Below are 15,264 nucleotides of genomic sequence, written 5' to 3' on the forward strand. Positions count from 1 at the left end.
CTTTCTCAATCCAGTAACATGCCCCTCAGCAGCAGCACTGGTCTCTCTTCCTCTTTTCACAGGACAGTATAAGCCATTGATTTGACTGACAGCCATTGGCTCCTGCTGCTGTCAGTCAAATCCTGTGAGGAAGGAGTTGGGGGCAGGGCTGAGATATGCTGTGTGCGTGTCAATGGCTGCACACAGCCCGGCCCAGGAGCCCGCCTGCATGTTTTCCCCCATAGCAAGCAGCGTGCTATGGGGGCACACAGAGAAAAGGAGGAGCAGAGAGCACCAGCGGGGCGGGGGGGGGGGGGGTTGGGGGGGATTGCAGAAGAGGAGGTAATGGGCCACTCTGTGCAAAAAAAAAAACATAAGACAACAGTGTCTCATCTTGTGTTAAGCAATCACATTGACCAGAGAGCACTGGATATATCTCTCCAGCATACTATTTTGCCATGGAAACTCCTTTATGAAGGCAAATAATGTATGCAGTCATAGCTTATGCCTATGCATTTGAGTACACTCAACCTTACATATAAAAACAAATGTTTTCCTTTTATTCATATAAAAATACACCTTTCTAGTACATGGTGCCAACATATCACAGAATACTTTACTGAATAGAAGAGCAATGTGGAACATGTTACAACCAACACTAATCAGAATTCAGCTTTTACATGTCTGACAAAACAAACTGAAACAAATTAGTTTGTTGAGATGGTTTAGTGCACGTAAAACATCAGGTATTTGCCTTAAATATGTTATGCAACAGTTATAATAGGCAAATGCATGCATGGGGTTACAATTAAAACACAAGCCATGATTTGGTCAACACTTCTAGCAAGTGGCCAGTTTGACTTATTGTAAGTATCTGCTCTGAATAAACCTTTGCAGTAACCATACATTAAACATATGTTGATAAGGACATGACATACACAAAGAGTACCTTGGTGCTTCTTCTATTACTTTCTGGTTCCTCCTTTGAATGGAGCATTCTCTTTCATTTAGCCAAAGAGCATTACCATGTTTGTCTGCAAGCACCTACAACAGTAGATCACATGTACCATATGTAATTATCACCTAAATTCATGGTAAATAAAACACCTTTAAAAAAGTCTCAATCGTTAAAAGCCATATTGTTAAGTGAAGTTAAATATATACCCAAAGAGATGGCAAAACAGTAAATCTAAACCTGATAGATCTGAATTCGACCAGTTCAGTAGGAACTGGTCAAATTTTATTTTGTGTGTGGCTGTCCCCATTTGACAAAATTTGATCATTAGATCGCCTTCTCTCGAACACCAGAATGTTGTAAAACGTTTCTCGACCAGTGGCTGCAGCCACTTATCAGTGTATTCTGACAGCGGAGAATACGATGTCCCAGCGGAGGGGATTCCTCTATCCACATTGCTTGTGTGGATGAAGGAATGTGTTTTTGTTTTTTATTTTCTTACTCAATCTGTTGGCTGAACAAAAAACAATGATCTATCTTTATTAGGAGAGTAGTGGTCTGCATTTGGAAAGTTACCCAATAACTACAAGAAAACAAAAATAAATATACACACTGCAGTTGATTTGTAGATGCACAAAGGTCAAATTCTAAAGCAGATAATTTAAAGTGATTGTAAAATCTTGTTTTTTTCCTATAAAAATAACATGTTACACTTACCTGCTCTGTTGCAGTGAATTTGCACAGAGCAACCCGAATCCTCCTCTTCTCGGGTCCCTCTTCTGTGATTCTGGCCCCTCCTTTCTGTTTAGTGGCCCAACAGCAAGCAGCTATCTATGGGGGGCAACCGAGCTGAGTCACAGCTCCCTGTGTCCATTCAGGCGTGGAGTCCCGACCCGACCCTGCCCCCTCTCCCCTGATTGGCTAGCTGACTTGATTGACAGCAGTGGGAGCCAATGGCACCGCTGCTGAGTCCCAGCCAATGAGGAAGGAGAATCTCGGATGACTGAGACACTTGTGGACATCGCTGGACAGAGAGGGACCTCAAGTAATTATTAGGGGGGCTGCTGCACACAGGCGGCTTTTTATCTTAATGCATACAAACCCTATTCAGATAATACATTCCTTGAAGACTCAAATAAAAATGCTATTTTTAGTTTAGCTGTAAAATCCTCTTCTTAAATTACATCACAGGACACAGGGTATCTTCATTAAAATATGACAGTGTTAGGCTGCAACCTTCAGGTGATTGAACATCCACTTGGTAAAACTTTGAACTGAAGATCAGGAAGCACCAGAACTCCTGGGTGAATGAGCTATCAGCTTGGCCTTTTAGACCATAAGCTTGAGTAATAAGAGTAAAAAAAGAGATGTTTTTTTTTTTTTCCAGAATCATACTTACCTAGATGGATGCAGCATTGGCCTGATGCTACATCTGTCCCCCGGCGCCTGTGCACGGAGAACCGAGTGATCGAACAACGCCGATGGCTCGGTTCTCACAGCTCCCCAAGCTCTCCACTCTGCCACCCCCCGCGCTCACTGGACCGCTGGTCTATGGAGGGGCAGGGATCTGCCGTCTCAGGCTCTCAGCTGCTTGCTGAGGGGCTGAGACGGCCAAGCATCTGGCGGATCCAGACTTTGTCGTGATGACGCCGCGCCTGGACTGATTTCTGTGACGTCAGAGAGCGGACTTCAGCCTGCTCTCTGCTAAAAACAGGTCACAGAAGTTCAAAACTAATTGCACTCCTGTGACCCATAGAAGCCCAGCCAAACAAGCTTAGGCTGGACTTCTTTAAGAAATAGTAGATTTGGAAGTTACGTGATCCTTCCTTGGGCCTTCAGGAAACACAGAGTGAATCAGACTGAAGAATTGCAGCAGTCAACGTTAGGTAAATTTTGACTGCAAAACCACATCCAAGGGATGCACATCCTTGTTCCCTAGTGTCTGAGATGAAGAAATGGCAACCTTAAAAATAGGATTTTTTATAACAGCTTACCTGTAAAATCCTTTTCTTAGAATACATCATGGGACACAGAGCACCATAGTAATCACTATGTTGGTATATAGGCAGCTTCAGGTGATGGACACTGGTATACCCAATACATGAAGTTCACTTCCTATAGAACCCCTCCTCCTTCCAGGAGTACCTCAACTTTTGTAGCAAAGCAATATACCTAAACCCCAAAAACAGGGGGCCTCTGTGTCCCATGATGTACGCCAAGAAAAAGATTTTACAGGTAAGCTGTTATAAAAATCCTATTTTCTTTATCGTACATCATGGGACACTGAGCACCATAGTAATCACTATGTGGGACATCCCATAGCAATGCTATTTGAGGGGAGAGAGAGAAAACCCATAGGGCACCCCCAGATTTGAGGACTTATAATGCTGCCTGCAGCACACTGCGCCCAAAGGCGATATCCTCATGCCTTCTTACATCCCCCTGATAAAGCTTGGTGAATGTACGTATTGAAGACCAGGTTGCGGCCTTACAGATCTGAGCCATGGAAGCCTGGTGACGCATGCCAAAGAAGCACTAACCACCCTGGTAGAGTGCACTTTGACTTGAAAAGGTGGAATCTTACCCCTTAAATCATAAGTCTGAATTATAACCTGCCGAATCCACTTAGCGACAGTGGATTTCGACGCTGCCTGTCCTTTCTTAGGACCTTTGGGCAGAACAAATAAGACATCAGTCTTCCGAATCTGAGCAGTTGTCTTTAAATAGACTTTGACCGCTCTCACCACATCAAAACAATGTAGTGACTTCTCTTCCCTGGAACATGGTTTTGGAAAAAACCATTGCAGGACAATATCTTGGTTCAGGTGAAAACCTGAGGCCACTTTTAGCAAAAAATCTGGATGAAGGCGTAACACCACTTTGTCCTCATGAATAATTAAGTATGGCTCTTTACAAGAAAGAACAGCCAATTCCGAAACCCTCCTTGCTGAGGATATAGCAACCAAGAACACTAGCTTCCTTGTCAGGAGGACTAAGGGAATATGCTTTATCGGTTCAAATGGCTGTTTTTGTAACACTGTCAAAACTAAGTTAAAGTCCCAAGGGTTCAAAGGTGATTTAACTGGCGGATTAAGCCGCATCACCCCTTGCATAAAAATCCAGACTAAAGAATGTGTAGCAAGCGCTCTTTGAAATAAGACCGATAAAGCTGAGACTTGGCCCTTAATAGTACTCAAGGCCAACTTCATCTCTACCCCTAATTGTAGAAAGGCAAGAATTCTGCCTATGATATACCTCCGAGGGTGCCAACCCTTGGATTCACACCAGGAAACATATGCCCTCCAGACTCTATAATATATAGTTCTGGAAGCTGGCTTCCTTGCAATAATCAAGGTAGAGACAACCGACCCGAAAAGCCCACGTTTTCTCAGAATGTGGGTTTCAATAGCCAAGCTGTTCGTAAGGCAGGATGGAATATCGGCCCCTGTGAGAGAGTAGATCTAGCCGTAGTAGAAGGGCCCATGGATCCTCCACTGTCATCTTTACGATTTCTGCATACCATGACCTTCTGGACCATGCTGGTGCTACCAGAATTACCGGCTTTCTTTCCAGCTTGATCCTGCAAAGAAGTCATGGCAACAACTGAATCGGGGGAAATGCATAGATCAGTGAGAACTGATCCCACAGGGTCACCAAACGCATCTGTTCCGCATGTGAGTGGATCACTTGTCTCTGGACCCTAGAAGATCTACGTCCGGATTCCTCCATCTTTGGCAAACAGCCCGAAAAATGTTGGATGGAAGAGACCATTCCCCCGGGAATAACTGCTGGCGACTCAGGTAGTCCGCCTGCCAATTCTCTACTCCCAGAATGAAGACTGCCGATAGGCACGGAACATTCCTTTCTGCCCAAGTTAGAATATGGTTCACCTCTGTCTGTGCTGCAAGACTCTTGGTTCCCCCTTGGTGATTGATACAGGCCACAGCTGTGGCATTGTCGGATTGTGATCCTGACAGGACAATCCCATAACCTGAAAGTCCAGGTCTTCAGAGCCAGACGCACTGCCCAAATCTCTAAGATATTGATGGGCAAGGCTCTTTCGGTTCTTGGGAATTTCTGCTCCATGGGATAGAGTGCTGAGAATCTCTTTGGAGGGAGAAAATGCTTATCCGGGAGATCCCATTCAGTATAAATAAGCTTTTCTAGTAAGGAAACGTATGAAGAGGCTGTGAAGGTTTTAACCACTTCCCTACCAGGCCAATTCTGACATTTCTCTCCTACATGTAAAAATCATCATTTTTTTGCTAGAAAATTACATAGAACCCCCAAACATTATATATGGTTTTTTAGCAAAGACCCTAGAGAATACAATGGCGGTTGTTGCAACTTTTTATCTCACACGGTATTAGTGCAGGAATTTTTCGAATGCTTTTTTTTTGGGAAAAAAAACAATTTTGTGTTTAAAAAAAAAAAAAAACAAAACAGTAAAGTTAGCCCAATGTTTTTGCGTATTGTGAAAGATGAAGTTACACCGAGTAAATAGATACCTAACATGTCACACTTCAAAATTGCACACGCTCGTGGAATGGCGCCAATGTTCGGTACTTAAAAATCCCCATAGGCGACGCTTGAAATTTTTTTACTGGTTACATGTTTTGAGTTACAGAGGAGGTCTAGTGACAAAATGATTGTTCTCGCTCCAACGTTCGCGGCAATACCTCACATGTATGGTTTGAACACTGTTTTCATATGTGGGCGGGACTTACGTATGCCTTTCGCTTCTGCGTGCGAGCACACAGGGACAGCGGCGCTTTAAATTTTTTTTTTTTCTATTGTTAATTATATTTTCTTTTTTTTTATTTTGACACTTTTTTGAAAAAAAAAAACAAACATTTTTGATCACTTTTACTCCTATTACAAGGAATGTAAACAACCCTTGTAATAGGAATAATGCCGCGTACACACGGTCGGACTTTACGGCGGACTTTGCCCGGCGGATTTTTCGACGTACTTTCCGACGGACTTTGTGAATGAACGGACTTGCCTACACACAATCCACCAAAGTCCGTCGAATTCGTACGTGATGACGTACGACCGGACTAAAACAAGGAAGTTCATAGCCAGTAGCCAATAGCTGCCCTAGCGTGCCTTTTTGTCCGTCGAACTAGCATACAGACGAGCGGACTTTTCGACCGGACTCGATTTCAACGGATAAATTTTAAACAAGTTTAAAATCTAAGTCCGTCCAACTTTTGAGAAAACAAAGTCCGCTGGAGCCCACACACATCGAATTGTCCGACGAAATCCAGTCCGCCGGGCAAAGTCCGCCGTAAAGTCCGCTCGTGTGTACGCGGCATAAGACATGACAGGTCCTCTTAATAGTGAGATATGGGTCAAGAAGACCCCATATCTCACCACTAGGCTGGGAAGCCTGAAATAAAAAAAAAAATAAAACAATCACTGCTTCCCAGCCGAAGCGGCGCCGTTTTTTTGAATGGAGAGGCCAGGCGTGACGTCATAACATCGCGCCCGGCCTCCGATGATCATAGAGACTCCGGCGACCCTCTGGTCCGCTGGAAATCTCTATGATCTACATCCGGCACCGGCGGATCCGCTCTCCGCCTCACCGATCGTAACAGTGAGTCGGAGCAAGCACCGGAGGGTGGCGGGGGGGGGGGGGGACATCCCCTCTCGCCTCCCATAGGAACGATCAAGCGGTGGAACGGCCTCTATGATCGTTCCTATGGTGTAGAGATTCGCCGGCCGAAACCGGCAATATCTGAATGAGGTCTGTAACTACAGGCATCATTCAGATATACCCGCCCAAAGCCCAGGACGTCATATGACGGTGGGCGGGCGGGAAGTGGTTAAGAAACCTAAAGAAGAAACAGAACTTTCAGCTGACTCCGCCAGGTGTAGCTTGAAAGAGGCACGAACCATCTCCGTAAGAGGTTGTAGCTATAAAGGAAATTTCTCTGTTAAGTGAAAAAAGTGCAGCTGCTTGTGTAAGTCTAAATACAAAAAAGCTCAAAAACTAGAAATTCCTGCATCAACCTTACGTGCCCACAGTGCTCCTGCGTCCTCTGTGTCAGACTTCAGCTGTTAAGCTGTGAAGCATCTGTCTCGGTCTCCTCTCTCCAGCGCCTGCGCTGTGTGCTGCTTGTGGACTTACGTCCCGCACACGTTCCTGAGACACAGACCCTTAGTCACTAAGCACGTCCCCCCCTCTGTTTAACCAGAGCCATAGTCCATGCACGTGCGGACGACATTCGATACGCTCCTTGAGCAAGAGCGGAGAGAAGGGAGGGTTGGGGAGGCAGGAAGTTTGAAAAAACTTCTGTTGGGAAAAAAGTAAACATATGAAAGATGTCGCACCCCCCGAGGGGGGTGGGGGAATACAATCTACTGTTGTACACCTCCCTTCCCCCAGGGGGGAAATGTTCTGGATGAGGAATTCCCCCCCGATTTGCTGAGACCACACACGTGCTGTTTAGCTGGGACTTCTGAACTGACTGAGAAGCAACGTACTAAGGTATGCATTTACTTCCTCTAGTGGAGACTTTAGGTATGACAACATTTTACTTGTGGAAGAAAAAAAGCATAGGTGGACTTTTTACAGTTCCTAGGCTTCTTCCCTCACCTTTTCCTCACTGCAGGATACTGCTGTAACAGACAGATCCAGTCTTCACCCATCACAGTGGGCTGCGTTAGCAAACCTTCAAAGACCGGGTCCCCACTCCCTTGGACCTGTATTAGCACCCCGCCAGGCAAAAATTTTAGGTAATGTAGCATGACCAAAAAGCCCTACAAAGAGAGGCGTTACAGGCAAAACCTCATGTTTCGTATACGAGGCCTGGGTACCATCCCCCTTGGCCTCAGTGGCACTTTGGATGGATCCAGTCTATGTAGGCTGTTTAAATCCAGCAGGGATCCCTCCAGTGGAGCTCTTCAGAGCACATCTTCACTCGTGACCAACACCTTAGACACTGACGAAAAAACTGAGGTACTCCTGAAGGAGGAGGGGTTATATAGGGAGTATACTGTCAGGAGAGAGCTGGGGTCACGGCAGAGTTGTGCTGTGTGTGTCCATGGACACAAACAGCCTGGCTCAGAACTGCGCTCGCACACTGCTTGCTATGGAGGTAACCGCAGGAAGAAGCGGCGGGCAGCACTAGCGGGGGGAATCCAGAAGAGGAACGAGGTAAGGGACTGCTCTGTGCAATACTATTGCACACAGCAGGCTAAGTATACCCTCTTATTTTTATTTAGAAAAAGGCTTTACAATCTCTTTAAATGTCTAATCTAAATGGAGAGAACCTTTAAAGTTAATTTCCCCAAATATGCCAAAATTGTGAGCCATATGAATTTCTGGAGCTTTAAAGCGTTTGTTACCCCAACACTTCATATTCCTGATATGTGCCTGCTGTACCATGTACTTGTATGAGAAAGCATTCTGTTCTCTTTGTATTGCTTCCTTTATGTGAAATCCCTGGTGTTCCTGCTAGTCATTCTGCTTTCCTATTAGAAATTGACCATACTAAGCAGGAGAGCACAGTGTGGTCAGTTCTCTAGCTGTGTTGGGAACACAGTGTACTCCCCTCCAATAATTAGACTTATCCTGACACCCCCCCCCCCCCTGCACAGCCATTCACTGGGAAGCTCAGTGTGCTGCTGCTTCTCCTCCCCCCAGCTTTAATGCAGCGGAGAACAGAGGGAATGTGATCACTTATAAAAAAAAATGAAAAAAAAAAAAAAAAATTTTTTTTTTTTTTATATCTATACATCAATGGTTTGCCTTTAATTTCTATTTTAAACGGAATGGGTTGTTTTAAAAAGTGATCTTTTACAATCACTTTAAGTTGTAGATACACCCCTTAAATATCTAAGCGGAAAGTCATCTTGTGAATGCAAAACAGAACGCTCACCTGAATCTCTATGTGACGGGGATTGTCAATGAATTTCTCTATCAACAGACGATCATCTCCAAAGCTTGACGCTGCTTCTTGTGCTGAAAACCTGAATCCATCCCTATGAAAAAAGAGTTGGTAAATTAAAGTCACACGATTTAAAGGAAAAAAAAAAAAATCACATATTTGCATTTTGTTGGCATGTAATGGTACCAAATACTACAGCAAAATATTTTTTTTTTTCTTACATTAGTGACATACAATAAAAATGTTCCCCCCATGTTCCCCTCATTTTACCCATCTCCCCCCTTTTTTGGGGGGAGGATTACATTGGTCATAGCTGCTTTTACCCTTCTATCAATTTTGAATATGTGCATGTGCCCTCCCATGCAATATTTTTTCCGTTACTTCTTGCTTCAGTGTTGCATAAAATTAATGCTTTTCTTCTCGTTGTTTTCATCCCCCGCCCCATACCTGCCAACATTACATATGTTCCCTACAATTAAGCTACTTGCATTATTATGTTACATTTGTCACATCGAAAAAATTGCACTTTAAAAAAATTTTCTTTTTCTTTGTACTTCTGTCATCTTCCGACATCCATGAAACTGACGCTTTTTATATTACATCTTCTCATTGTTCTATCTTTATTCTGTAATACAACACTCTAATACCTTGTAGTTCATTGGCTTTTATCTGTACTTATTTGTACTGATATAATTTTCATTTAAATGTTTTTGGGGGAAAAAAATGAATAAAAAGCATAGAGTTGTGCATGAGAAATAGTACAATATCCAAACAAATCCCAAGGGCTACAATATATGGTGTATAACAAGGACAGAACATAATGTAGCCGTACCACCATACAGTGCATATAGGGTGGAAGGCACATAAAAGACACAATCATCAAAACAGGATAATCATGTTTAATTCTTCATGCCAGGAGCATGTCCCATACCCCAGAGACAGTACAAATCCAAGAGAAATAAGACTGCTGCATTCTGTGAAGGTGCAAATGCTCATGACGTTAATTCATCCACACAGTCCCCACCTGGCATCTTTCACCCACGAGACTGGGCTTAAAGTGATTGTAAAGTCTAATTTTTGTTTTCAATAAAAATAACAAACATGTTATACTTACCTGCTCTGTTGCAGAGGATTTGCACAGAGCAGCCGATATCCGCATCTTCCCGGGTCCCTCTTCTGGGCTACTGGCTCCTCCCTCCTGTTGAGTGCCCCCCACAGCAAGCAGCTTGCTATGGGGGCACCCCAGCCAAGTCACAACTCCCTGTGTCCATTTAGACACAGAGCTGTGACCCTGCCCACTCTTTCTCCTGATTGGTTGACTGACAGCAGCGGGAGCCAATTGCGCCGTTGCTGTGTCTCAGCTAATCAGGAGGGAGAGTCTCAAATGGTCGAGACACTCGTAGACATCACCGGACAGAGATGGGGCTCAGGTAAGTATTAGGGGGGCTGCTGCACAAAAAGGGCTTTTTATCTTAATGCAAAGAATGCATTAAGATAAAAAAAACCTTCTGACTTTACAACTCCTTTAATCAGAGGTCATGATAAAGCTCAGTCTAGGAGGTGAAACATTTCGGGGAGGGGTGTCCCAGGCAGAGACTCTAAAAGGAGGGTATCCTAAAGTCGAGCTTTAAAGTTATGTAAACAATAAAAAATATTTGGATAGAGTGGGGCAGGATTAGACCTTCTGCCAAGTGTTTGTGGTTGGTGTCCCTCTTGGAGAGATTTCCCATTCTACTGGTATTAACAGTTGTAACCAAGACATGTTGTAACCAAGACATATTGTAACGGGAAATCCTAAATTTTACCATTTTCAGTAAAACAAGAGCTAAGGGCAAAATTATCCAATGGGGACACATGTTCTGGTGCCAACTGTCTCTTACTTTGAAGAGATTTTCTCTCACTTCCTATTGTGTCTCCAAGATGGGAAGTTAAGAAAAATTTCCCCAGCAGAAGAAATATTTATCCAGCACACAAACGAATCGCCTGCAAGCTATGCCGTTAAGGTGTGGGAATCTATAGTTGTGTTTTGATTAGCAGGTGGTAGCGTTTAAGGCGGAAGAATTGCATTCAGGGGAGGAGCTTTGGGAATAAAAAATGGCAAACGCCTAAACTCCCAAACACCAAATGCTGCTACACTCTGCTAAACTCATTTGAAAAAAAAAAAAAAAAAAGCACCTTAGGTGAGGTTTTAACATTGATTTTCTCCTGTAAGCAGAAACTGCATTAAGGTTTCTTTCACACTGGGGTGGGCGTTGACGGTAAAACGCTGCTAGTTTTAGCGCCGCTATTCAGGAGCTAGCGAGCGATTTTAACCCCCGCTAGCAGCCGAATAAAGGGTTAAATGAGCCTGTGCAGCGCCGCTGCCAAAGCGCTTTGGCAGCAGTGCCAATTCATTTCAATGGGCAGGAGCGGTGTATACACCTCCCCCAAAATGCTACTTGCAGGACTTTTTTTAACGTCCTGCCAGCGCACTGCCCCAGTGTGAAAGCACTTGGGATTTCACACTGGGGCTGCAGGGGAGGTTTTTTCAGGTGCTATTTTTAGCCCAATAGCGCTTGAAAAATGCCCCTGTGTGAAAGGGGTCTTACGCCCCGTATACACAATCTGTTTTTCCGACAACAAATGTTGGATGTGAGCTTGTTGGCGGAAAGCCCGACCGTGTGTATGCTCCATCGAACATTTGTTGTCGGACTTTCCGCCAACAAATGTTGGCTAGCCGGGTTCTCAAATTTTCCGCCAACAAATGTTTGTTGTCAGACTTTCCGATTGTGCGTACGCAAGTCCGTCAGACAAAAGTCCATGCATGCCCGGAATTAAGTGCGAGCCTGAAGCGCTCGGTCTTGTAAAACTAACGTTCGTAATGGAGATATCACGTACGTACGTCACTACGTTCGTAATTGTTGGCCAACATTTGTGTGACCATGTGTATGTAAGACAAGTTGGAGCCAATATCCTTCAAACAAAAATCCACGGTTTTGTTGTCGGAAAGTTCGATAGTGTGCATGGGGCATTACAGTAAACCTGTGTGCATTAAGCCGAAATGTACCCCCCAAATGAAGCCTGGCACCAGCAATTTCTTATTAGGATGTAAACAAGTAAATGTGCAGTTTGCGAATTAGATAATATACATTAATGCCATGACTAACAAAGATCAATTTGTTGGATTTTTCAACCACCATGTCATGTTTATTTATGATTTAGAAATTACAGTACATTCTGAAATGAAAAGTATAACAATAAATGTCTTGCTTTGAAAAGCATTACTGTATATCAGCTTTTTTCAACTAGGGTGCCTTCTGGGTTTTTTAACCACTTCAGCCCCGGAGGATTTGGCAGCTCAATGACCGGAGCACTTTTTACAATTTGACACTGCGATGCTTTAACTGGTAATTGCGCGGTCATGCAATGTTGTAAACAAACAAAATTTGCATCCTTTTTTCCCACAAATAGAGCTTTCTTTTGATGGTATTTGATTGCCTCTGCGATTTTTATTTTTTGCGATATAAACAGAAAAATACCGACAATTTTGAAAAATAGTATTTTCTAACTTTTGTTATAAAAAATTAATAAACTCAATTTTAGTCATACATTTAGGACAAAATGTATTCAGCCACATGTCTTTGGTAAAAAAAAAAAAAAAATGTCAATAAGCGTATATTTATTGGTTTGCGCAAAAGTTATAGCATCTACAATCTAGGGTACATTTTCTGGAATTTACGCAGCTTTTAGTTTATGACTACCTATGTCATTTCTTGAGGTGCTAAAATAGGCAGGGCAGTACTTTGGAAAGTAGATACCCCAAGGAAATTGCTGAGAGGCAATGTTGAGCCCATTGAATATTTTATTTTTTTGTCACAAGTGATTGAAAAATGACAAGAAAAAAAAAAATTACACAAAGTTGTCACTAAATGATATATTGCTCACACATGCCATGGGTTATATGTGGAATTACACCCCAAAAATGCATTCTGCTGCTTCTCCTGAGTATGGGGATACCACATGTGTGAGACTTTTTGGGAGCCTAGCCGCGTACAGGACCCCGAAAACTAAGCACCGCCTTCAGGCTTTCTAAGGGCGCAATTTTTGATTTCACTCCTCACTACCTATCACAGTTTCGAAGGCCATAAAATGCCAAGATAGCACAACCCCTCCCCCCCAAACGACCCCATTTTGGAAAGTAGACACCCCAAGCCATTTGCTGATAGGCATCTTGAGTCCATGGAATATTTTATATTTTGCCACAAGTTGCGGGAAAATTATTATTTTTTTTTTTTTTTGCACAAAGTTGTCACTAAATATTGCTCAAACATGCCATAGGCATATGTGGAATGACACCCCAAAATACATTCTGCTGCTTCTCCTGAGTACGGGGATACCACATGTGTGAGAATTTTAGGGAGCCTAGCCGCATACAGGACCCCGAAAACCAATCGCCACCTTCAGGCTTTCTAAGGGCGTAAAATGGTGATTTCACTTCCTCACTACCTATCACAGTTTCAGAGGCCATGAAATGACAAGATAGATGGAATATTTTATATTTTGCCACAAGTTGCGGGAAAATTAAATTTTTTTTACACAACATTGTCACTAAATGATATATTGTTCAAACATGGCATGGTTATATGTGGAATTACATTTTTGATTTCACTCCTCACTGCCTATCACAGTTTCGTAGGCCATGAAATGCCCAGATAGCACACCCCCCCAAATGACCCCATTTTGGAAGCTAGACACCCCAAGCTATCTGCTGAGAGGCATGTTGAATATTTCGCAGATCTCTTTTTGTCACAAAGTTTTGAAAATTGAAAAAAGTAAAAAATAAATTAATTTTTCTTTTCTTTCTTCATTTTCAAAAATAAATGAGATCTGCAAAATACTCACCATGCCTCTTAGCAAATACCTTGGGGTGTCTACTTTCCGAAATGGGGTCATGGGGGGGGGGGGGGGTTGTGCTATGTGGACATTTCAGGGCCTCCATAACTGTGATAGGCAGTGAGGAGTGAATTCAAAAATGTACTCCTTTAGAAATCCTGAACGCGGTGATTGGTTTTCGGGGTCCTGTACGCGGCTAGGCTCCCAAAAGGTCTCACACATGAGGTATCCCCGAACTCAGGAGAAGCAGCAGAACCCATTTTGGGATGTAATTCCACACATAACCATGCCATGTTTGAACAATATATCATTTAGTGACAATTTTGTGCAGAAAAAAAAATAAATAAAAAAATTGGAGTTACTTACCTGTAACGTTCTTTTCCAGGAGTCTTTCAGGACAGCACCATAGAGAGACCTTGGCTCCTCCCTTCTCAGGAAACACCGCCTTCAATTTCAAGATTTAATCCTCACCGCCCCCCCGGCCCCTCAGTTCTTCAAGAGGACCTCCGGCCAGCTGGGGAGACACAAGAACACGTCATAATAATCTCTATCTTACCTGACGTTCTCATGCGACGAGTTCTTCAGGAATGTCCAAAAGTTTGGGTGGGTATCCGTGCTGTCCTGAAAGACTCCTGGAAAAGGACGTTACCAGTAAGTAACTCTGATTTTCCAATTTCCGTCTTTCAGGACAGCACCATAGAGAGGATAAGCGAGCACCTTACCTTAGAGTGGGACTACTGCCTGCAGAACTTTACAACCAAAAGCCTGGTCTTTTGCTGACAGTAGATCCAATCTGTAGTGCTTCACGAACGTGTCAATCCTGGACCACGTTGCCGCCCTACAGATCTGCTCCAGAGATGCACCAGCCCACTCTGCCTGAGAAGTCGCCATTGCCCTGGTGGAATGTGCCTTAATACCTTCCGGGGGCTCCAAACCACTGACTACATAAGCTTGAATAATGGCTAAACTTAACCATCTGGCTATTGTGCGCCTAGAGGCTCTGCATCCTTTCTTAGTTCCTGAAAATAATACAAAAAGGACTCAGACTTTCTAAACGGTTTTGTACCTTCCAAGTACTTAAGGACGCACCTTCTTACGTCCAATTTATGAAAAATATGTTCCTGTTCCCTCACAGGATTCAAACAGAAGGTAGGCAAAATAATTTCTTGTAAAGAAACAAGAAAAAGAGGGGAGGGAACACAGCTCCTCCACAGGGAAAGAAATCAGGTGTTCTCAGGTGACTAATTAGCAGCAGTATATCAGCCTCACCTGTTGGAGACTCACCCGATCCCACCGTCACATTGGGGTGTCCAAATATTAATATATTGTAATTATGGAGATCCGTAAATGTGGTTATCCTCTGAATTGAACATATAACTATAAGAAAATTGTGAAAGGACCACACAGAAATTCTTCTGAGAGGACAAATCGGTGGAAAAAACTATTAATCATTTATTATTTATCCATATAGAGAAGATATAAAAGATGTGTTTAGCAAAAATTGAATAGAAAAAAATATATATACACATTAATGTACTCCTATCCCCAACACATATTAAAAAG

General features: G+C 43.2%; 1 protein-coding gene across 1 annotated transcript in view; it reads right to left on the reverse strand.

Moving 5' to 3' along the window:
* PCCA (propionyl-CoA carboxylase subunit alpha) overlaps nucleotides 1–15,264 on the reverse strand; it is a 1,163,293-nt gene that overhangs the window by 752,123 nt on the left and 395,906 nt on the right. Inside the window, exons 10-11 of the mRNA XM_073614439.1 lie at nucleotides 8,821–8,923; nucleotides 929–1,023 (exon numbers count right to left, since the gene is read on the reverse strand). Of these exons, the coding sequence (XP_073470540.1) occupies nucleotides 929–1,023; nucleotides 8,821–8,923 (198 nt within the window). The remainder of the gene's footprint in view (nucleotides 1–928; nucleotides 1,024–8,820; nucleotides 8,924–15,264) is intronic.

The sequence above is a fragment of the Aquarana catesbeiana genome, linkage group LG02, assembly GCF_042186555.1.
Source record: "Aquarana catesbeiana isolate 2022-GZ linkage group LG02, ASM4218655v1, whole genome shotgun sequence".
NCBI lineage: Eukaryota > Metazoa > Chordata > Amphibia > Anura > Ranidae > Aquarana > Aquarana catesbeiana.